This window comes from Nicotiana tomentosiformis, chromosome 8 (assembly GCF_000390325.3).
Source record: "Nicotiana tomentosiformis chromosome 8, ASM39032v3, whole genome shotgun sequence".
NCBI classification, from domain to species: domain Eukaryota; kingdom Viridiplantae; phylum Streptophyta; class Magnoliopsida; order Solanales; family Solanaceae; genus Nicotiana; species Nicotiana tomentosiformis.
Genome location: NC_090819.1, coordinates 94,604,502 through 94,628,960, shown reverse-complemented (window position 1 = coordinate 94,628,960; position 24,459 = coordinate 94,604,502). Strand labels below are relative to the sequence as shown.

General features: G+C 37.4%; 2 protein-coding genes across 2 annotated transcripts; one reads left to right on the top strand and one right to left on the bottom strand.

Moving 5' to 3' along the window:
• Nucleotides 1–6,309: 6,309 nt before the first annotated feature.
• LOC104109156 (probable protein phosphatase 2C 72) lies at nt 6,310–8,784 on the top strand. Its single transcript, XM_009618373.4, has 5 exons — nt 6,310–6,790; nt 6,878–7,186; nt 7,298–7,415; nt 7,511–7,734; nt 7,849–8,784. The coding sequence occupies exons 1-5, from the start codon at nt 6,620–6,622 to the stop codon at nt 8,041–8,043; spliced, it is 1,017 nt and encodes a 338-aa protein (XP_009616668.1). The 5' UTR covers nt 6,310–6,619; the 3' UTR covers nt 8,044–8,784.
• On the bottom strand, nt 8,478–15,780 carry LOC104109155 (uncharacterized). Its single transcript, XM_009618372.4, has 5 exons — nt 15,675–15,780; nt 13,776–14,045; nt 13,319–13,424; nt 9,868–10,011; nt 8,478–9,054 (listed from the first exon to the last, which is right to left on the bottom strand). The coding sequence occupies exons 2-5, from the start codon at nt 14,030–14,032 to the stop codon at nt 8,794–8,796; spliced, it is 768 nt and encodes a 255-aa protein (XP_009616667.1). The 5' UTR covers nt 14,033–14,045; nt 15,675–15,780; the 3' UTR covers nt 8,478–8,793.
• Between the last annotated feature and the right edge of the window lie 8,679 nt (nt 15,781–24,459).

Here is a 24,459-nt window from a genome sequence, read left to right as displayed (position 1 = left end):
TTGTTTCATAAAATGGGGCTTTTGGTTGTTCTGGAACAATTGATTTAACAATACGATACAATCAACTTTAAATAAACAATCAAAACAAACATTATTTTGGAATAACAATACAATATGATACAATGGGTAACAACCATCCAAACAAGTTGTAAGAGTTTTTTTGTGACACATATGGGCTATGAGATATGATGGATGAAATTAAAATATGAAAAAAATGCTTTACTAGCCCTAGAGTTGTTAAAACGGGTCAGCTCAGCCCAAGCCTCGTGGGCTTTTAAATATGGTGGGTTAGGACGGACTGGCCCGCCATATGAATGGGCCCTAAAATGGCCAGTCCAACCCAGCCCTAAGAGGGTCGCGGGCTAGGGCGGACCGGCCCTTCAAATATTTTTTAGAAAAAAGAATTTCTTTAAATCCTTAAATATTTTTTCGTGGCGTAATCGATTAATCATATATAAACAACTTTTGTTTGCTTAGAGCATACAAAAAGTTTGATATTTGACGAGGAATCTCGTAATTGAAATACAAATTCTCTATATCTCTAGCTCTTCTTTTTTAAAGTTACATGAATATTTTCTTAATACTTTTCTTTCATTTTCCTCAGATTGAGAGATTGCTTCAATAAGTTTATATGCTGAGGTTTTTTAATTTAGGATTAACATCATTTGTTGATTTCATCATTATAGTCCATAAATTTTTTAAAATTCCTCAAATTTGCTAGTGGTCAATTTTTTTTTTGTGTGTATTTAAAATTGATCTTTTTCTATACTGAAGAGTAGTTTAAATATTAATAATATATTAAAGTAATCCAAACTGATCATTGGCCACTTAAAGTAATATTTTCTTTTGAAAAAAATATTATTATTGGCCACCTAAAACTTTTTGAGTTTGTTATTAATTAAGCAAAAGAAAAACTAATTTTGTCATATTACATGCATGTCAAAAATCTAAATTCTAGTTGATATGGAAGGGTAAATGACCAATCTAGGCTTGGGGAATGGGGATTATAGTTAATAGTTTTTTTTAGTTTTTACTTTATTTAAATATTAAATATTTAATAGTTAATTAATTTGAATTAAATTAATTTTTGCCCATGGGTCGGCCAAGGCCCAACCTCGATCAAGCCTCAAGGGCCAGCGGGCTGACTTGTGTCGGGCTTATAAGTCTCAGCTTTAAATAGGCTCAAAAATTCCTAGCCCAACCCTACCCAAGTAGCATGCTGGGTTGGGCTGGCCTCACGGACCAAGCTCATTTTAACCGCTTTAACTAGAACTATTGTCCTTTCGTTTAAAACTAAATCTATGATATTAAAAGGAAACTAGTACTACTAATGTTAACAACTTAACATCCAAAATGAAGATTTAATTTTAATTTATCACTAACCTTGATTAGAACTATGTTGTCTTACGTCATCAACTGCTTGATAGGCTATTAACTACTTAATTATTTGATTTCACACCACAATTTGAAGGAAAGATCAAGTTTTAAAATATCACCAACCTTAGAATCATTACACTTGTTATAACTAGATCAAGTTCTTGATAAGTTTTCAAATGATTTGAAAAGGCATTTTTAAATATTCAATTTATTTTCTTGGGATATCATTTTCAAGGAGTGGCAGTTAAGGATCATTAGGAGATTATATAAATTATTATTTAGAGGATTAAATGGTTTTCAGAATATGAACAAGTCATATCTGTCAACATCTGTTTGCTTTCCAATTAAGTTCCAACCCCATTGGTACCTCCAATCATAGCGAGCCATGTATATTTTTATTCTCAAAATACCAACATTACCATGACAAGATCCTTAGATGTTGGAATGGGGCTTTCTATTAAAAATAAACTTTCTCCAGAAATGGTTTTAAAAAGTCAACACAATCAAAATAATGCAAGATGTCCTGTTATATTTTCCAAGGGCAGTGCAAAAATACCTCAATTTGGGTACCTGAGTTTAGAGAGTGGACCTAAGCCATTGGTTCAAGTCACTCTTAAAATCTTTGGACATCTGATGTGTAATAACTAATACTATGTCCTTCCCGATTTATTATGGCTGCGTTTGACTTGGCAAGGAGTTTAACAAAAAAAAAAAAAGACTTTTAAAATTTATTGTCTAAAATAAAGTATAGATATTTGTGTGATGATAAATCAATTCATTAAGAGTAAAGTAGGAATTCTAAAGATAAATTATTTCTAAATAAGAAAAAGTAACATTTTTTTTTAAGATTAATTAAAAATGAAAGAGCGTCACATGAATTAGGACAGATATAGTAACTAAACAAGCTGTTATTATAGCAATCTAAACTTCATAAGTTTGTCTATTAAAGAAACTAAGGCACCCTTTTAGCCTCTGCAGCCTACAATGCCTTAATTCACATCAATCTGTATCTTAACCATCAGGAAAGCAGTCTACTAAACACAAAAATATCTGTCACGTTTTGATGGATGCTGTAATCATATTGCCAACCATTATAAAGAAAATAAAACCAATTGAAGCTCGATCAAGAAACACTAAAAGGACCATGCAATACATCCCCTGCAATCACTAGCTACAACTAATGGAATTTTGATTGATTATATTCATAAAAGTCTATTAGGCGCATGATTTCATTCCCCTAGTACTTTCTGTAGGGGTGAAAGCGAGATTAAATGCTCTATATTGAGTGTAAGGGTAAGGTCGAGATAGTCTTGGCAATTCATCTACCTTGTTTGTGAGGAATTATCTGCACTGGTTTCAGTTAGCCGTGAAATACGCTGATACCCCGATTGTCTATAAATCGTCATACTCATAAAAAAAAGCCGCTTGAAGCCTCACCCCTTTTCTATATAGTTGTATAACCGTAACAAATTTTCTTTAATTAGTACCGTACCAAGACCTTTCTTACGAGAAAAGAAAAAACTCGCAGCTTCCCTCAGGCTTCTACTGGAAATTAAGATCATACATTGATTGACTATACGCAGGAATGTGACTACAACCTGAATAAGATAAGAAGAAAATAGTCGCCAATGATGGAAGAATGATCAATGTCACGACCCAATTCCCATTATAGGCCGTGATGGCGCCCAACGTCATCGTTAGACAAGCCAAAGGTGAACTATCTATTTAATTACTCACTTTATTACTTTCAAAATCATTGAATTTTATTTAATAGAGAAAACCAAGTATAAAAATAAAAAAAATAAAAAAAAAAAGCATGGTGATATAAGGAATAAAATAAAATATGAGAGTGAAACAGTAGTATCAATAGACAAAACCATGAACATCTACTAGAAATTCTCAAAACCTAGTGTCACAAGTGCACAAGCAATCTAGTAGAATATACAAAATCTCATACAACTACTGCTTGAAGTAAAATAGACAGAAATAATAAGTACAACAAGAGGAGGCTCCAGGCGCTGCAGAACAGAGTATGAAAAGCAGCCTACCACTACGTCTCCGGATAATACGGGTACGCACCTGGACGGACACCAGATGTACCTGCCTCAGTACTAGAAATTTCCATAATCTAGTGTCACAAGTGCACAAGCAATCTAGTAGAATATACAAAATATCATACAACTATCGCTTGAAGTAAAATAGATAGAAATAATAAGTACAACAAGAGGAGGCTCCGAGTACTGCAGAACAGAGCATGGAAAACAGCTCACCACTAGGCCTCCGGATAATATGGGTACGCGCCTGGACGGACATCAGATGTACCTGTCTCAGTACCTGCACAATTTATGCAGGAGTGTAGCGTGAGTACGTAAAATAACGCGTACCCAGTAAATATCTAGTCTAACCTTGAAGAATTAGTGATGAGGGGTCGACATCGACACTTACTAAAGGTCAATAAATAAAGTGCCAGAATATAGGCAGGAAATACAACAGTAATAATGGAATAAAAAGCATTAAATAAGTGATTTTTAAAACCCATAAATATCACATGCCAATTTCAACAAATATACGCCATCAAGTATTTATTAATTCTCAAGTCATGAAGAAAATATCAAGTACAATCAGACTCCTAGTGACATCACGCACGAGTTATGTCGAGGTCGTACGGTCCGATCCATAATAATCGTGTACATACACTACCGAGGTCGTACAGCCCGATCCATGGATACATCTCATTAAATATAACTATTGCCGAGGCATTCAACCCGATCCATAAGAATAGGAAAACTCTTCGGACTACGGAACATACATTTACAACACCAAGATAAGCACATAAAGGAACATAAATGTCTATCAATAATTAAATATCCTGTCAACGCAAAGTAACGAAGCTCGGTCTAACAAAATCTCTAATCAAGTTTTACTTATTAATGCAAGTAATTAAACTAATAAGTTGGGTTTAAATAATACAAGTATTGCATAATAAAGTCCTATGTCTATCCGAACATAACATGAATTTAGCTATGTACGGACCCTCGTCACTTCATGCGTACGTAGCACCCACAATTATTAACAAATAACAATTTAAACACCTATGGGGTTAATTCCCTCTTACAAGGTTAGGCAAGAGACTTACCTCGGGTTAATTTCCTCTTACAAGGTTAGGCAAGAGATTTACCTCGTTTCCAAGCCCTCTTCCCGATGCTCAAATCACACTAATAGCCTCAAATCGATATCAAGCAATCCGGAACTAGCCAAAGGTCGTGCAAACTAATTAATATGTGCTCAAAAGTTCATAATTTAACTATTAGAGTAATTACCCAACCCAATTAGAAAAATTTCTAAAAGTCACTTCCGGGCCCACGTGCCCGAATTTCGAAAATTTTGTAAATAAATGATACCCATAACCTTACAAACTCAAATATATAATTTCTACTCAATTCCATAATTATTTTTGTGGTCTAATCCCATTTTCACCAAAACCTAAGTTTTTCAACAAAATACTATAATTTTCACAATTTACATGTTAAAATCTACTCATAATCTATGTATTAAACTCACATTAAGTAGAAATCACTTACCTTAAAATGCTAGGTGAAAAATCCTTCTCCAAGAGCTCCAAAATCGGCCAACCCAAAGTGAAATGAGAGAAAGTGAGCCTAAGTCCCGATTTAAAACATGTTTCTGCCCGGTGGTCCCTTCTTCGCGATCGATAGGCCTCTCGCGATCGCGAAGGCAAAAATCTGCCATTACCCAAAAATACTCTTCGCGAACGCGACATGGCCATCGCGAACGCGAAGGTCAACCTGACCAACCCTTCGCGAATGCGGGCAGCCAATCGCGAACGCGAAGAGTAACGACCTAGCTTCCCAGGCCCAGCTCCCTCCTTCTACGCGAACGCGATACCACCATCGTGAACGCGACGACTACTGGTCTCTAGCCTTCGCTAATGTGACTGTCGTATCGCAAACACGAAGCACTAAATGCCCCAGCCCCAATTCCTTCATCGCGAACGCGAGGCCTTCTCCGCGTTCGCGAAGAAGGAAACCAAAACAACAAATTGCAGAAATTTGAACTTAGCTCCGGTGGTCCGAAACTTACCCGAGCCACCTAGGACCCCGTCCAACTGTACCTATAAGTTCATAAATATAATACGGACTTGCTCTAAGCCTTGGGACACATAAAACAACATCGAAACTAAGAATCGCACCCCAAAACCAAATTAATCAACTTATGAACTTCAAACTTCTTCAACTAGCTCTGAATGCGACGAACCATACTTACACAACTAGGAATAACGTCAAATTTTGCGTACATGTCATAAATCACCATAAGAACCTATTCCGAGGCTCGGAATCCCAAACGGATATCGATATCACCAAAGTCTACTTCAAACCAAATTTAAGAAACTTTAAAACCTTCAAGACGCCAACTTTCAATATTAAGTGCCAAAACGCTCCCGGATCACCCAAAACTCGATCCGAACACACGCCTAAGTCCAAAATTATCATACGAACCTATTGGAACCATCAAATCATGGTTCCGAGGTTGTTTACTAAAAATGTTGACTCAAGTAAAACTTGGCCACCTTAGGCCACTATTAAGGAACTAAGTGTTCCGATTTCAACCCGAACCCTTCCAAAACCAAATTAACCTTCCCCGTAAGTCATAAAACAAGTAAAAGCACATACGGCGAGTCTTAAACAGGGGAACGAGGATCTAGAAAGTAAAACAACCGGTTGGGTCGTTACAATCAAACGGGGAGATAATAGGATCATCACTTTATTAAGGAGAAGATTATCTTAATATAACATTCTGTAACCAATTTGTTTTATCAAAAATTAAAACAAAAGAGCTACCTGGAGCTGACAACTAAACAATTTTTCTCCAATGACAGAGAAACTGGTTTGTTCTTCTAACATCCATTGGAGAAAAGTCTAACCTTTATTTAATAATTAAAGCTTGCGTATGTTGATCCTACGAGTGTACAACTCAGATGCCCCTTAAAGTGAATCTTGGGGTAATCTAGAATAATACATTACAATAAATAAACCAGTGAATTATTGAATCTGAATGAGTTTCTCTAATCCGTGGGAGCCACAACTGTTATTTCAGAATTTATTAATCCACTTTTCAATTCCTTTGAAAGATCTAAAATTTCTTTAAATACAGGATTCTCTTTCAGCTGTTAAAGTAGGAACCACAAACAAGGAAAAAAGTAAAGAAAAACACAGTTGACAAAATGGGTATCTGCATATCCAGTGAATCTTTTGAGATTCATGCTATTAATTATGGCCATGCAAATTTGGTTCACTATGAAGACAACAACAACAATGGATACCAACAAATTGGTTCAGTTTATTCTCAACAAGGATGCAAAGGACTCAATCAAGATTCTGCTATTCTCTATCAGGTTTGTGATCAATTTCTCTGAGTTTTATCATTTAAGTATAGGTTTTATATAGGGTGTCTAAAAATGGAAACTTTCTTTTTCTGGCAGGGGTATGGTGTAGAAAATGGAGTTTTCAGTGGAGTTTTTGATGGGCATGGAGAGAATGGACAGATAGTGAGCAAGTTAGTTATGAATAAGTTGCCATCTTTGCTTCTGAAACATATACTTTCTCTCCCAAAGATCACTTCTCCAAAACAAAATGTGAAAGAAGTTGATGAATCGGCGAAGAACAAGAATTTTAACAAGTGGAAAGAGGCTTTTCTGAGTTCCTTTAAGGTGGTGGATAAAGAAATTAAATGTCTTGAGAAATTGGACTGTTCTTGCAGTGGAACAACTGCTGTGGTTGCTATAAGACAGGTAATGAGAAAGTATTCCGAACCTATAAGATAATTCAGAAATTGAAACTTCATTTTTTATTTAGAGAATTGGATATATAATTTTGTTGTTTGAATGTTTTATATGCTATAGGATGATGATCTGATTATAGCTAATCTTGGCGATTCTCGAGCTGTACTAGGAAGAAAGACAGAGGAGGGAACAATTGAGCCTGTTCCATTAACTACTGATTTGAAGCCTAGCCTGCCTTGTAAGACTCTCGACATGATTGATGATACTAAAGTCACAGTTCAGTTCCAAATTGACCTACTAATGCCTAGATCATAAACTGTTTGATGCATGCAGCTGAAGCAGAAAGAATAAGGAATTGTGGTGGAAGAGTGCTAGCACTAGAAAAAGAGCCACATATACAGAGAGTGTGGTTACCCAATGAAGACGCTCCTGGACTCGCCATGTCTAGAGCTTTCGGAGATTTCATGCTCAAAAACTATGGTATTATCTCCAGGCCTGATGTCACCTATCACCATCTTTCTTCCAATGATCAGTTCCTTTTTCTAGCAACTGATGGGGTAAGCCGATTCTGACTATGTAGTTTTTGTTTGGTTTCTCGTCTTTCAAATCGAGTCTCTCCATTTCTCTGTTTCTACAAAACTTGACATATCCTGTTTTCATTGTAACATTAGGTATGGGATGTGCTTAGTAATGACCAAGTCGTTTCCATAGTGTGTTCAACAAATGATGGAGCAGCAGCCGCGAAGGCAGTGGTAGAGGCTTCAATAGATGCATGGAAGCAGAAATTTCCTAACACCAAGAGAGATGATTGCACTGCAATCTGCCTATTCTTGCAACAACGTGCATCACTGCAAAATAGCACTTGAACTATGGCCAAATACAAGCTTTTCACTTATCCAGACTGCAAAAGCCACAGCTATACAGAAGTTCACTGTACTTGAGCTACTATAATTTTGGGTTCTGTTGTTGAAATATAGCAATATGGTTAAGAACAATCAACCAGATTTTCAATATCAATATTTTCGAGTCCAATGTAGGAAGACTTCAAAGATATATGGCTACAATCTCTTGTGAGTTGTAAGTTGCGAGTGTGTGCATAGACATATTTGATAAGACCCGTTTCCAGGTTGAGAAATAAATAAGGATAAAGAGGAACCAACAACAGAATTGAGCATTGTTTCACCATATTATTACTTGGTTATCAACAATACCCAAGTGTCTCAGGCACCAGGCAACACTTACAACCATGATTTCACAAGTTTCATGCAAAAGAATTGGCAGACAAAATAATCCTTAATGCTAGCAAGCAACTTCTTCTTTCCATTCTTCTAAGAAATTTCGAAATATTAATTTGACTTGGAACAATTTCGGGCCACAGCAAAGATATGTATTTACTCTGAATAAGAATGAACAAAATGAAAGGGAACAGTTCCACGGGATCTAGGAGTTCATAAGTGAAATTCAACTTGAAACGCCATACAAGGCTTTATCAAAAATCAAGTTGATTCATTTCAGTCCCCTAGTCTAAGCTGATCGTCATATGCCACTCGCATTGAGTTTTATACATCTCAGATCGCCTCATTCCACCATATCATATGAGCTATTTTCAGAAGGTATTAAGCCAACAGATCCCTTGATTCCCTTCCTTCATCAATTCCTTCAAATATATCATCATATGAGATGGGCACCCTTATTCTGTCATGAACAGATGCACGTTTGGCTCCACTATTTGACTGCTCAACAGGAACTTGTTGCAGCAAAACATCTTTAGAATTGGCTGTAGTTTTGTCTCCCACAGTGGTCTGGCTAGATCTCTCAAAAGAAGCTTCATTATTTGGGAGCGGTTCTTGCTTGAGCTTAGCCTGCTTAAATTGCTTCTGCAATTATTTTTGAAATGAGGCTCTTAATGAACACTGGTATATAGATACATAATAGGAGAAGTGACCAGCAGATTGACGGTTTAAATTATATATGCAATTGTTTACAAATACAGCATGCTATCATTGAAAGATCATTAGAATTACGAGAAATAGCAAAAACTGAGAAGTGTTTTTGATAGGTAAGATAAATATAGTCCTTGCAACAAGAATAACCATGGCTATCCAAGGGCTGGAGGCTTTACCCAACAACTGCATTTTAATTTCAAGGAAGTAATACTAGAGCACAACAGAAATAATCACTTAACATTCAAACAATTTACTTAAATTACTAACATGACCAAATATGCAGTTTGAAAATTAGAGCATTACAGTAGTGCAACGAGCAGAGATACATTGGTAATTTCATAATATTTGACTTGAACTAAATAATATAGAGTGGAGTCAAACAATATATAAAGCTATATCTCATCTTAACTTACCAAATAAGAAAGTAAACCTTACAAACACCTCCATGTATCCTTTATTAAAGGTTCTTTCTTTTTTTGATTGGTATTAAAGGCTATTTCTTTTCTTTCTTTCTTTTTTTTGGAGAAGGAAAGGTTATTTCTTTTTTTCAAGGTTACGGGTTACCTGCTTTATTTTTTCTTTTATTTGAGAGTAGGTAGAACAAAATCTTCAGCATAGACGAAAATATTCATGTTTACTGCACCTGATGATGGAACTCATGATCTTTCCAGGTTGGGCCACAAAATTGCCACATGCACAGGGAATAACTATGAACAAGATAAACGCTAAAGAATTATAACCCACCTCAAACTCCTGCCCTTTCTTCATTATCTCTTTGTATGCATTTGGATCTCGCACTTTAAGGATGCTCCATAATATCCCACCGCCTGTTCGGAAACGCCTGCCATCAGCAGTCTTCTGGCCACCACAATTCTGAATTGCATCCACCTGTAAATTTTACTGCAGCATCATCAACTGACTCACAATTGTAACTTAGAACTTATAATTTATGAGAAAATTATAGCTTTTCTCTTTAATTGTGCACTAGATATGCAGGAAAAGGGGCATGACGACCGAAAACATGTACGTATAACTCATTGGCCAGAGAACAATAAACGTTAACACATACATGCAATCCTTCATTAACAAAAGGTCTGTCTTTTTTTTTTTTTTGGGACAGGCAAATATCATCTTCATAAGCAAATAGGCTCCGGAGAAAAATTGTCATTTCCAATCATAAAACTCAGAAGCTATGCCTTTGCCAAAATCCAGAACTTAGTTCTATTCTGGCCTAACTTGTTCACTTATCAAAAAAACTATGCAAAAAACATACTCACCAGACCCTCACATGCAACAGCCATATGCCAGCAATTCGCTGCTAGTTAAGTACAACCAAACACGTCCAATTGCCGATTGAACATTCAATAGAATAATTTACCCTCTCCCGTTTGGCCATAGGTTTTTCACTTTTTTCAAAAATATTTTGAAAACATTGTTTGGTTATAAAAAGTGACCAGTTTTGGGAAGTTTTTGAGAATGAATTTTTCAAGTTCCAAAAAGTGGTTTAGACTATTTTTCAAGTTTTTGAAGTTTTCTACTCACAAAACTTCAACTTCTTTACGAGTAAAATCCAAACACAATTTCAACTTCCAAAAACCATTTTTCGTTTCATCTTAAAAAACTATTTTTTTTTAAGTTTCAACCAAATCTATGTCCAAACGCTATAATGAAAAATACAGCTTTAACTAGAGAATTAAAAATTTGGACGATGATATTTTACACTTTTGCAGGATATTCACAGAAAAGAGCCTCTGAATCATTCCAATATGAGAAATTAAGGGTGTCACACACCAGCAAAACTTGTATGAGGCCTTTCCTTTGATAGACATATGGACTGTGGCTCTCAATAATCAGTTCCTCCCTACCCATCTTCTCCGGTTTCTCTTACTTCAACCCTTGCCAATTGACCTCCTTACCCATCCTCTCCTGTTTCTCTTACTTCTGCCCTTGCCAACCCTCCTTTATCTTTCATAAATTCACTCATAGAAATTTGCCATTTCTCCACCTTTTTCATTTTTACTATGGTCTAGCATGTTGTACCGATATCAATAGCAAAAGCTCATCAAATTGCACCCAAGGTTTAAGTCTGGATTTCTTGTATATGCCTAAGCAGTTGCCCTCGCTTTGAACTCATATTTCTGTTCGGTGACTGTGATTTTGTGTTGGAGAATCCACTGCTTAGTCTGTTTTCATAATTTTAGCCTTTGCTTTGATCTTTTCTTTTTTCCTTTTCCCTTTTCTGTTTAATCTTTTTTTTTTTTACCTTGGAAGAGAGATAAATATATATAGACTAATGAAGGAGTGAAAAAGAGGATAGAAAATTTAGGATAGAAAAACTAGGAAATGAGCTAAAAACCAATAGATTACCAAGGGGGCCTCTCTCTGCTTATGACCATGTAAAGACTACAAACGAAACGATGATGATGGTGCCCGGTGAAGGGATGACGAACTTTAAAAAAACAGAATTTAGAGTGGAAGAATAAGCAGGGATAAAGATGTACAAAGAGATTTACTGATATCTTTCCTAGAAAGGGGCTGAAAGTGTAGTCCCTGAAACTTTTAAACAAGAGAGAAAATAGGAAAGAAATGGTGAACTGGTAGGGGGAAAAGAGAGAGTAAGCAAGCACTAGGGTGATCCATAACTCCAGATGGCTAGTAAAGGGATGGCCTCACACTTATTTGCTGGTATACATTTCACATGATATAAGATTTCTCTTCCAAGATATCCTGATGCAAACTCTTGTTTGAGAAAGATATCCCACTGCAAACTCCCTTCAACTTCTGTTTAATGAGTGATTTTTTATATTTTTGTAGTATACAAATCAGGGAAAACATCTTCCACATACTCCAACAAACCCAAAGGTAGACAATCTCTCTCCAATGCTCTTATTTATAGTTATTACTGTGACAAAAAACGATGAATCCTGTCTATAAGTACACTAAACCACAGACCTAGACAAAACAATGGGTTTCCAACAAGTTCATTCAATATAAATAAGAAAACATCCAATCGATCAGAGACTTCATCTCCATAATTAATACCCCCATACAGCGCTACTTTGATCATCTCCTTGTGAGTGTTCGTTAACTTCAGAAAAATTAAAGCAATTCCCACACAACTGATGCTCTAGCAATTTTCTAACCAAGCCACCAAGGAACTCTTTCTGTCAAAATCCAATCAAAATAAAAAGGAAAGGCAGCAAGCAAAAGGTTCTAACTGACTTGGGAGGCAACCAATTAATGACCACATTTTGTCAAATCAACACACAGTCAATTTCATCACTGAAGCTCAGAGCTCTTATTTTTGCGGAGTCGTTTAGCACATTGGGACAAATAGGAATAACTAGTAAATTCAACATTTGGAAAGCGCCTACATCTAATCCTTAAGCCGCCATCCCCCTTCCTCGTTGACCATTTTGCTATCATCCAACTCACTTTCTATAACACTTTCTACACTCCTCCACCACCTCTCTAACTCCGACAAGAGAAAAAAAGGAGGGAAAAGCGAAAGAGGAAGAAGATGCAAATTTTCTGCATATTGCATTGCCATGTGCATACCATAGGGTAGAACAGCAAACAGGCAAACCATTAGAATCAACCTAAATAGAACACCACAAAGTAGTTTAGCCAGAAGCTATCTTGGAAGAGAGGTCCATGGTACTGAAAGCAGTGAAAATGGCTTCAACAGGAGGCATCTGCGAGTGTAGGACAACAACATTGAGCATCAGAAACTACAAAAAGCAGTAGACCTTGAATAAATTGTGTTAGAAAGTCAGGCCCATCTCTCACCTCTTAGCAACACTGAGTAATTCTTTCTCACCCGAGATCAAGGGGTAGATAAAGTCTAGAATGGCCAATCTCTGGTAGCTTAAGAAATAAATAAAAGATCATCTTTATGAGTACTGAGATGGAGGTCATAAGCTTCCGCGAACATGAAGGGAAGGCAAGTAGTTGTGAGGTGATTCATCAACCATATTAGACCTTACCAACTCAAGAAATCCAACTTCGGGGTCTATGTGACAATAAAAATTAAATTGACTTCTTCAGTATTTTTTGGGGGGGGTGGGCAGATTGGTGAAGTTATGCTCACACTAATTGTCTAAATTCAAAATTAAACTAATGGGTTAAACCACAATCAGATATGACAACAAAAGTCGACATTTAAGAAAACAAGCATATAGAACAAAAAGCATACCTCTTTGACAAGATCACTCAAAGCAGATACTCCAAGGCAACCAACCGCAGTCCATATGAGATAAGATTTCCGCTCTCTCAAGCGTTTACAGACATCCAATACAAATCTGAAGACAAAAATTCAAAGAGAAAGTCAAAGCCTGCTACATTTCGACAACAAATAATAAAGATGCTAATTCTTGTAAAGACTAGTATATACAAAATGAAGCAACAACTTTGACCAAAAAGTTAACCTTTGACACAACTTATATATGGCTAGATTAGAAAAGAAACTAAATCCATGCATCAGTCATACGGTATCCAACTTAAAAGACAATTATCTTCCCTTCATCAACCGAGATCAAGCTCAGTAATGCTTTCTGTATGGAAATAAACATAATATGCATATGGTGATAAGCAACGCAAAGCTTCTTTTTCCCCCTTTAAAAGGTATAATGAGTATGGTTAGCGTAACAAACCTGTTAATATCTGTGACCTTTGGACCCGAAGAACCTCTCTTACGCTTGTTCTTCCTCTTGTTTTTCTTGCGTCTCTGATTTTTATTGCCTGAAACGGGATTAGTCGAACTAGCACATGCATCACCACTTTCCTCTAATCCAGTCTTAGAAATCCTTTCAACCAATTCTCCTTCCTCAATATCATTCATTTTAACATCACCATCCTCGAAGCTCTCCTCTTCATCAGAGAAATCTAAAATGCTATCCTCTAGCTCCATCAAATTATAAAGCCTGCAGGAGATTTAAAGAAATTTTATCCCTCTACAATGCCAAAAGAGGATGTTACATGCATAAGGGAAGTGAAGTATGTTGCAATGTAGTGAGACTAATATGTGATAGAGGTATATCAAAACAAGTAACAGAAGGCAAGGCAGAAAGTATTCGCTTGGTATTAATTTATTATAGCAATCCATACAACACTCCAAAATACTTAAACATGTAATAAGAATTAGTTGATAACCTGTATAGCAACCAAGGATAACCACCTAGAAAATTATGAGACGTGATTAAATAATCAATCATTTAACCGCCATAGGAAAGCTCAATTTGTTCCACTTTAATTCTGAAAGAGTACTCTGTTTCAGCAGCACTGCTTTACATGGTTACACCAGCTTTTTAAGTAAGAAGCTTAATCTGTGGCTCCCTGCTCTTGCACCCAGATAAGATCCAACCAAGACTAGTATTTCTAGTTTTTGTTCAGACAACTCATATAAATTTTACTTATTCAGATCAATTTGTTAATTATACTAATTACAAGTATGCTTTGGACCTCCCTAAAGTCTTCCAACTATCTATCCAACTTAGAATTTCTTATTTCTCAGAATAAAAACAATTAGATTGAAATCTGAGAGAAATTTTTGTGATAACACTAGATTTTTATGGGACTAGTGTTTCTACATTTTTGGTAGTTTCTACTGAGGGATCTGAATGAAGTATCCAAAACCTATGTTATTCCTGTTTGACAAAGATCTGTCAAGAGTCGAGACAGATTGGAGTCAATAAACATAAATTGTAAGCATGATAAGCCATTTCGAGCTGAAGCTTTAGCAAATTATTTATTCACCGCCCTCTCTAGTTCTATTTTCCTCAGCTATCTATAGTCCTAACCGGAAGTTAGCAAGAATGGACTATGGAGAATTGGAGATAACTGGTGAGTTATATTTTTATCCTCAATGTGCAACTTAAACAATTCAGAGCATTCCTATTTTCATTTTCTTCCTCTCCATTCTAAAAATTCCTTCTCTACCAATTTTATTTTATTTTTCTTTCTTTACAGTCCGATTTCAAAATCAATCAATAAACTATTCATCGATCCCAAACTAGTTGGACTTAGCTACATGAATCCTTTATAACTACTAGACTCCAAAACAAGTGTTCCTCTTGCAAATAAACACTCAGAATTAATTTTTTTTTTTTTTTAAAGAGAAGAAAATAAAACAGAATGAACTATCGAATAGTAATGAATACTCAAGTCTCCCATAACTTGCTCAAAGCTTCAAAATATTCTCCGGAAGAGATACGCTCCAAAGAAAAATCATGCAATGAACGATATACACATTAAAAATTAAAATCAAACGAAGGCGCACAAGTAGTAATTATCTATTTTTCATTCAATTTATGACAAAAACAAACACAAATGAAATTCATCTATTGGTTTGACTGTTATCAAGTTGGAATGAGCTCACAAACAGAGAGAAAAACAAGTACTTAGTCATTTGATTTATCAAATCATGCTTCCAAATTATAAACCCTAGATAAACTGCAGATGGTACAAATACATTATACTGACTAAGCTAAAACATGTAGAAACAGAGGAAATTGAGATGAAACAGGTAGGGTTCAGGAGAAAGGGAAACAAACCTTTGAGTACGTATAACACTGCTTGTGATGAGCGTCTGAGCAATGAGTTCTAGAGGTGGCGGGGTGAGCAGAGGTTTATATACTTCCACCACCTTGGCTTCCGTTTGGGCTAGTTGAACCGATCAGGTGTTGGGCTAAGCCCATTAATTGGGTTGGATTTGGTAAGTCAATAGTTTCATCAGCCCAGTACTAATTTAGGCCTAAATATATCTGAATCTTTCTTTACAATACTACATCGTATTGATGCCTATTATAGAAATGACATCGGGTAGACACTCTAAAGGGCCATATTAATTAGCTAATGTGACCTGAATTTTAATTTTTTAATTTATTTTTTCGGGACACAAATATCTTGAATTTTTCTGAAATTAGAATTTTTAGTTAAATTTTCCGGATAAAATAAGTACTAGCTAATTCCTAAATAGCAGCCCTAAGAATGGTTATTTATGCACTTCCTCTGACTTGTAAGACTGTCGCTAGATTGCTAAACTGGCAATAAATTCTTGAGTAATTAAACTTAAACTGTCCATCCGAAGAAATAGTCGACTATATGAACAACACTATTTATTGTTGAGATAACAACAAACTAGATAGTTTTGCATTCTTTTAATAATATATGTATGCATGATAAAAAGAAGTAGAAATAAAACTACAAACTAGAACTCATATAATTTTGATATGCTACAAAAGAACAGGAGAGATCACTAATAAAGCAGAAAATTTAAACGCACAATGATTAATACGAGAAGGAGCATAGAAATACATAATAAATAAAAAAGAATAAGGAAAAAAAGGCTAAATTAATGAGGGATAATTTAGAAAATATAAATTTATGGTGAGGATATTTTTTTGTCTTGAAAAAAATTAAATTTTTTGCTTCTGCTTCTTGGAAGAAGATAGAATTTGTAGTTTCTTCTCAAAAGCAGAAAAATTACTTCTGTTGCTGCTCAAAAGCACTTATTCGTCTTGCCAAATACCTTAAAAAACTAAAAAAAAGTACTTATTAGTGTGTGTGTGTGTGTGTATATATATATATATATATATATATATATATATATATATATATATATATATATATATATATATATATATATATATATATATATATAGCTAGGGGTTATTAATATATGGACCGAGCAACTAAATATGTAACTTTTCCTAAATTCTTCAATATCTAATATGACCCTTTAACTACTGTGATGGCCCAAAATGTTATCTTTAAATTTAATAAGTAATTATGTGTTCTAAGACCTCGAAAAGCACCATTTAACATTCCTCGACTTGCGTGCACAATCCGTACAATTTTTCGAAAAGTTTTTATGTGAAAAATAGATTAAAATATGAAATAGAGCTTCAAAACTCAAATGAGTTGACTTTGGTCTACATTTTGAGCAAACAGACCCGTATCAGTATTTTGACAATTTCAGTAGGTCCGTATCGTGATTTGGGACTTGGGCGTATGCCCGGAATTGAATTTCGAGGTCCTTATCCCGATATATGGAATTTTGATGAAAAATTAAAAGATGAAAGTTTAAAGATTTTTAAGAAGTTACTAGTGTTGGATTTATTGATATCGGGTCCGTATTTTAGTTTCGGAACTCGGTATAGGTCCACTATAATATTGTATGACTTGTCTACCGAATTTGGTGAGAATCGTAGTTGATTTGACGAGATTCGGACTTGTCTATGTGTTATTTTGGTAATTTGATTGCGCAAGCAAGTTCGTATGATGTTTTAGGACTTATGTGCATGTTTGGTTTGGAGCCCCGAGGGCTCGGGTGAGTTTCGGATAGGATACAAGATGATTTTGAACTTAGAAAATCTGGTTTTCTGCAACTTCAGGCTTCTCGTATTTCCTTTATCGCGTTTGCGAATGTACTCTCGCAAACGCGAAGAGCAAACTGGGCTGGCTGAATTTTCCTTCTTCGCAAACGCGAAGATTGGGTCGCGAATGCGAAGCTATGGAGACTTTACCCTTCGCGAACGCGAATGCGACCAGCTCAATGCGAATGCGAAGCTTTAGAGGCATGGGGAAGGGGTCAGTCGTCCTTCTATACGAGCGCGAGCACTGGCACGCGAATGCGAAGGCCAGGGAAAAAAGCATTCGCGAACGCGAAGGAGGACTCGCGAACGCGAAAGCCACGGGCTGCTAATCATCGCGAACGTGACAGGCCCTTCGCGAACGCGAAGAAGGCCTGGCACATGTGACTTAAAACATAACCAAAATGGAATTTTTCCCATTTTTCACAAAAACCTCAATTAGAACTCGATTTAGGGGCGATTTCAAAGGAGTTTTTCACGATTTCGAACTCGGTAAGTGTTCTTTATCATATAGTGATTGTATTTCATAAATCTAAGTCTATATTCATCATTTATTTCGGATTTAGATGGAAGAAATTGAAATTTTTATAAAATCTTCCAAAAACAAAAATTTAAGATTTGAAGGTCCATTTGACATCGTAATTTGATAAATTTTATATGGTTGGACTCGTATCGGAACGGGTGTTCGGATTTCGTAAGTTTTTTCGAGATTTGAGACGTGGGTCCCACTGTCGAATATTTTAATAAATTTCTAATTTTTATCAAAAAATTAGTAAATTCATATGAAATTAATTCCTATGATTCGTATTGAGTATATCAAATTGTTTGTGAATAGATTTGAAACTTTTGGAGACAAATTTAAAAGGAAAAGTTGTGGTCGAGTAATTGATTGGAATTTGCAAAGCGAGGTAAGTGTCGTGGTTAACCTTGACTTGAGGGAATAGAACCCTTAAACTATTTGTTATGTGAAATGCATGTGAACGACGTATAGGTGAGGTGACGATTGTCTATACATCGTCAAATTAATTGTTTGCATAATTACTTGAAAAATTATAAATCATTTTAAATCATGAATTCATTATTATTATAATAATTATTTCTCTCCTATTCTTTGTCAAATTTTAATTCTTGAATTCCTGCATTAATTGTTACATGTTATTTGAATTATGTGTCTTAATTGTTATTTGACATTTAGCATATTAAATATTGAACTGCCTATTTTCTCCCTCATTTCCATAATAATTTGCTATTTGTTATTGTTTGTTTCATAATTAAATCATAATTATTGCATGCTTGTTGTCTTATAATTTTATATTAGTTATTGCAATTATTGGGGAAATTTCTTCTATAAGAATTGGTAAATGGATATATTGGAGGATCGGGTTGCACGTCGCAACATAATTGATTGAAATAGATATACTGGAGGATCGGGTTGCACGCCGCAACAGACTTATTAAAAGTCAATATTTGGGGGATCAGATTGCACACCGCAATAGACTTATTTAAAAGTCAATATATATACTTGATTAAAAATAATTATATGAGAGGATTGAAAATGAATATATTGTGAGAGCGGGTTGCACGCTGCAACAGAATTGAATGTGAATATATTGCGAGAGCGGGTTGCACGCTGCAATAGAATTGATGGAAATGATAATTGGTTATGACTGCTGAGTTGGCTTCAATTATTATAAATGAGTTACCCGATTTATTTTCATTATTTGTTGTTACTAATATTACGTACAGGTTAATATAAGTGACCCGCCTTAGCCTCGTCACTACTTCGTCGAGGTTAGGCTCAGCACTTACCAGTACGTGGAGTTGGTTGTACTGATACTATATTCTGCACATCTTGTGCAGATTTCGGAGTTGGTCCCAGCGGCGCACCATAGACTTGCTCGGATTTCAGCTACTCAGAGGAGACTTGAGGTATAACTGCACGACGTCCGCAGTTTTGAAGTCCCCGTCTACTTTACTTTAGCTGTGTGTTTATTTTCAGACAGCTTTATTTTATTCAGGCCCTTATTTGTATTATTATAGAAGCTCGTGCATTTGTGACACCAATTCTGGGATGGTATTTAGACACCGTTGTTCTTATGGATTATTCACTATATTTCAGACCTTACTTCCGCATTTGTTCCTTTGTTATTTTAAAAATTGTTTTAAAATGGATAATATTATTCTAACGTTGGCTTGCCTAGCAAGTGAAATGTTAGGCGCCATCACGGTCCGAAGGTGGGAATTTTGGGTCGTGACAGTTAGTATCAGAGCACTAGGTTACATAGGTCTCACGAGTAGCAAGCTTAGTAGAGTCTGAAGGATCGGTACGGAGACGTCTGTACTTATCTCTCAGAGGCTATAAACTTTAGGAATAATATCACTTCTTTCTTATTCCTTCGTGTGAATTTATTCTATCATCGACGATTGAATCATTCTACTCTTATTCTCTCGCAGATGGAGAGAACACGTAATACCTCTACCGATAGACAGGGACCAAAGCCCCCGGTGGAAACTATGGCCAGGGGTAGAGGTCGAGGTCGTGCTAGAGGCCGAGGCAGAGGCAGAGGTAGAGCTCAGTCCCGAGCTCGAGCAACTACACCTGTTATAGAACCTCAGGTGGATCTTCAGGAGGAAGTTCCAGTTCAGAATGTACCAGTTGGACCAGTTCAGGTCCCGGAAGGATTCATAGCCACTCCAGTACTTCAGGACACTTTAGTCCATTTGGTAAGTCTTATGGAGGGCGTGGCCCAAAATGGTACATTTCCAGTGGCACCAGCCGTCTCACAGGCTAGGGGAGGAGCACAAACTCCCACTACTCCCGCTCCGGAGGAGATGGCTCCCCAGAATCAGGCTCCAACAGCCCCGCCAGTTGGGGTAGTTCAGCCAGTTGTTGCGGCACAGACCGATGATAGTGCCACCATGTCTTTTGAGGCCTTATTGAGACCGGATAAGTTTACTAAGCTCTTTCCAGTTCACTTCAAGCAATTTGAGCGTCTACAGTAGGGCAGTATGACTGTTACTCAGTATGAGTCCTATTTTGTGGATTTGGCCTGCCATGCTCTCCTTTTACTACCTACTGAGGGAGAGAGAGTGAGGAGGTTTATTGAGGGACTCACTCACCCTATCAGGCTTCAGATGGCCAAGGAGACCGGAAGTGAGATTTCTTTTTAGGCGGCTGCTAATGTCGCGAGAAGGATCGAGATAGTTCTTGCACAAGAGAGATGTCAGAGGTCTGATAAGAGGCCTCGTCAGTTCGGTGGTTTCAATGGTGTCTCGTCTGGAGGAAGGGGTAATTTTGGTAGGGGTCATCCTCCCATACCATTTCATTCAGCACTTCATGCATCTCCCGGTGCTTCAGGGAGTCATGGTCCTATTATGCATTACTCTGGGCAGCCAGCATTTAGTGCACATTCAACTCCTATCAGTGCACCACCACTCCAGAGTTACTACAACGGTTATCCGGACCATCTGGGTCAGCTTCAGCTTCAGCAGCCACGGCATCAGGATAGGTGTTATGAGTGCGGGAACATTGGTCACATCAGGAGGTATTGCCCTAGATTGGCGAGTAACAGATCTCGGCGGGATTATCGTGCCATCATACCGGCACAGGTTGCTTCATCGCATGCTCAGCCAGCTAGAGGTAGGGGTCAAACAGCTAGAGGTGGAGGTCGGGCCATTAGAGGTGGAGGTCATGCCATTAGAGGTTGAGGTCAGACTGTTAGAGGTGGAGGCCAGCCAGTTAGAGGCCGTCCCAGGGACGCAGTTCAGAGTGGTGGGGCCCAGCCCCGATTTTATGCTTTTCCAGCTAGGCCTGAGGCCGAGTCATCTTATGCTGTGATCACAGGATTATTCCAGTTTGCCATAGAGATGCTTCGGTTCTATTAGATCTAGGATCTACTTATTCCTATGTGTCCTCCTATTTTGCTTCATATTTGGTTGTGCCTTATGATTCTCTGAGTGCTTCTGCGTGTGTATCTACACCGGTGGGAGACTCTGTTATAGTACATCATGTCTATCATTCGTGTGTGGTTACTATTGGTAATCTTGATACTAGTGTGGATCTTCTATTTCTTGATATGGTAGATTTTGATGTAATCTAGGGTATGAATTGTATGTCCCCTTATCATGCTATATTGGATTGTCATGCCAAGACAGTGACCCTAGCTATGCCGGGGTTACCTCGGTTAAAGTGGAAAGGAACTCCTGGTCATTCTACCAGTAGGGTTATTTCTTATATGAAAGCTCGGCGTATGGTAGAGAAAGGGTGTTTAGCCTATTTGGCTTATATTCGCGATCCCAATACGGATGTTCTTTCTATGGACTCAGTACCAGTTGTTCGTGAATTTCCAGAAGTATTTCCTGCAGATTTGCCGGGGATGCCACCCGACAAAGATATTGACTTATGTATTGATTTGGCTCCGGGCACTCAGCCCATTTCTATTCCACCATACCGTATGGCCCCGCCATAATTGAAATAATTGAAAGAGCAGTTACAAGACTTGCTTGATCAGGGATTTATTAGACCCAATGTCTCGCCCTGGGGTGCACCAGTATTATTTGTAAAGAAGAAAGATGGCTCTATGCGGATGTGTATAAATTATCAGCAGTCGAACAAGGCCACTATCAAAAACAAATATCCGCTGCCAAGAATTGATGACTTATTTGATCAACTTTAGGGTGCCAAGGTATTTTCGAAAATCGATTTGAGGTGTGGTTACCATCAGTTGAAGATTAGGGCATCTAATGTCCCTAAAATAGCTTTTCGAACTCGGTATGGGCATTATGAATTCCTAGTGATGTCATTTGGGTTGACAAATGCCCCAGCAGCATTTATGGATTTGATGAATCGGGTGTTCAAGCCTTATTTGGATTTTTTTGTGGTTGTATTCATTGATGATATCTTGATTTATTCCAGCAGTCGAGAGGAACATGAGCAGCATCTTCGAAGTGTGCTTCACACTTTGAAGAAAAATCAGTTATATGCCAAGTTTTCAAAATGTGAGTTTTGGTTAGATTCAATTGCCTTTTTGGGGCATGTTGTATTGGCAGAAGGCATAATTGTGGATCCTAAGAAGATTGAGGCTGTTCAGAATTGGCCTAGACCTACTTCAGTTACAGAAATTCAGAGTTTCCTAGGTTTAGCGGGTTATTATCGTCGGTTCGTAGAAGGGTTTTCATCTATAGGAAGCCCATTGACCAGATTGACCCAGAAAGGTGTCCCATTCAGATGGTCAAATGAGTGTGCGTTGAGTTTTCAGAAACTCAAGACGGCTTTGACTACGGCGCCAGTGTTGGTGTTACCCACAGGTTCAGGATCGTATACAGTATATTATGATGCATCTCACATTGGGCTTGGTGCAGTATTAATGCAAGATGGCAGGGTGATTGCATATGCGTCGCGGCAGTTGAAGGTTCACGAGAAGAATTATCATGTTCATGACTTAGAACTAGCGGCCATTGTTCATACGCTAAAGATTTGGAGGCATTACCTCTACGGTGTCTCGTGTGAGGTATTTACTGATCATCATAGCCTTCAGTACCTGTTCAAACAAAAAGATCTTAATTCGAGGTAGAGAAAATGGTTGGAGTTGTTGAAAGACTATGATATCACCATTTTGTATCACCCCGGAAAGGCCAATGTGGTGGCCGATGCTTTGAGTAGAAAGGTTGTGAGTATGGGCAGTCTTGCGTATACTCCGGTTGGTGAGAGGCCATTAGCTGCAGATGTTCAGACTTTGGCCAATCAGTTCGTGAGGTTAGATGTTTCAGAACCTAGCCGGGTTTTAGCTTGCACAATCGCTCGGTCTTCTTTATATAAGCGCATCAGAGAGAAGCAATATGATGATCCTCATTTAATTGTCCTTAAGGACATGGTGCGGCACGGTGTTGCCAAACAGGTTGTTGTGGGGGAAGATGGAGTTCTGCGAATGCAGGGTCATATTTGTGTGCCTAATGTGGATGGACTTCGTGAATTAATTCTTGAAGAGGCACACAGTTCCAAGTACCGCCAAAATGTATTAAGATTTGCGGCAATATTATTGGTGGAGGAGAATAAAAAAGGATATAGTTGCATATGTAGCTCAGTGTCTGAATTGTCAACAAGTTAAATACAAGCATCAGAGACCTGGTGGTTTGCTTTATAAGTTAGAAATTCCTGAATGGAAATGGGAGCGTATTACTATGGATTTTGTTGTTGGACTCCCACGGACTCAGAGAAAATTTGACGCAGTTTGGGTCATTGTGGACAGGTTAACCAAATCAGCACATTTCATTCCAGTGGCAGTTACCTATTCTTCAGAAAGGTTTGCTGCAATTTACATTCGTGAGATTGTCCGCCTTCACGGTGTGCCCCTGTCTATTATTTCAGATCGAGGTACGCAATTTACCTCACATTTATGGAGGACTGTACAACGTGAGTTAGGCACGCAGGTGGAGTTGAGTATAATATTTCATCCACAGACAGACGGACAGTCAGAGTGCACTATTCAGATATTGGAAGATATGCTTCACACTTGTGTTATAGACTTTGGAGGTTCTTGGGATCATTTCTTGTCACTTGCGGAGTTTGCTTATAATAATAGCTACCAATCGAGCATTCAGATGGCTCCATATGAGGCATTATACGGAAGGCGATGCCGTTTGCCAGTTGGCTGATTTGAACCGGGAGAGGCTCGGTTATTGGGTACCAATTTGGCACAAGATGCCTTGGATAAGGTCAAGATTATTCAGGATCGACTTCGCACAGCTCAGTCTAGGCAAAAGAGTTATGCCGACCGTAAAGTTCGTGATATTGCATTCATGGTTGGAGAAAGAATATTGCTCCGAGTTTTACCTATGAAAGGTGTAATGAGGTTCGGAAAGAAGGGCAAGTTGAGCCCTAGGTATATCGGACCCTTTGAAATTCTTGAAAGGGTGGGTGAAGTAGCCTACAGGCTTGCATTACCACCTAGTTTATCAGTGGTTC

What these genes read in the sequence shown, in the direction of transcription:
- LOC104109156 (XM_009618373.4), top strand. Translation starts at nt 6,620, where the DNA reads ATGGGTATCTGCATATCCAGTGAATCTTTTGAGATTCATGCTATTAAT. An exon ending in CTGTGGTTGCTATAAGACAG is followed by an intron (nt 7,187 to 7,297) that starts GTAATGAGAAAG and finishes TATATGCTATAG; the next exon opens with GATGATGATCTGATTATAGC. An exon ending in TTTTTCTAGCAACTGATGGG is followed by an intron (nt 7,735 to 7,848) that starts GTAAGCCGATTC and finishes TTGTAACATTAG; the next exon opens with GTATGGGATGTGCTTAGTAA.
- LOC104109155 (XM_009618372.4), bottom strand. Translation starts at nt 14,032, where the DNA reads ATGGAGCTAGAGGATAGCATTTTAGATTTCTCTGATGAAGAGGAGAGC. An exon ending in AAGGTCACAGATATTAACAG is followed by an intron (nt 13,425 to 13,775) that starts GTTTGTTACGCT and finishes TTTTGTCTTCAG; the next exon opens with ATTTGTATTGGATGTCTGTA. An exon ending in AGAAAGGGCAGGAGTTTGAG is followed by an intron (nt 9,055 to 9,867) that starts GTGGGTTATAAT and finishes AAATAATTGCAG; the next exon opens with AAGCAATTTAAGCAGGCTAA.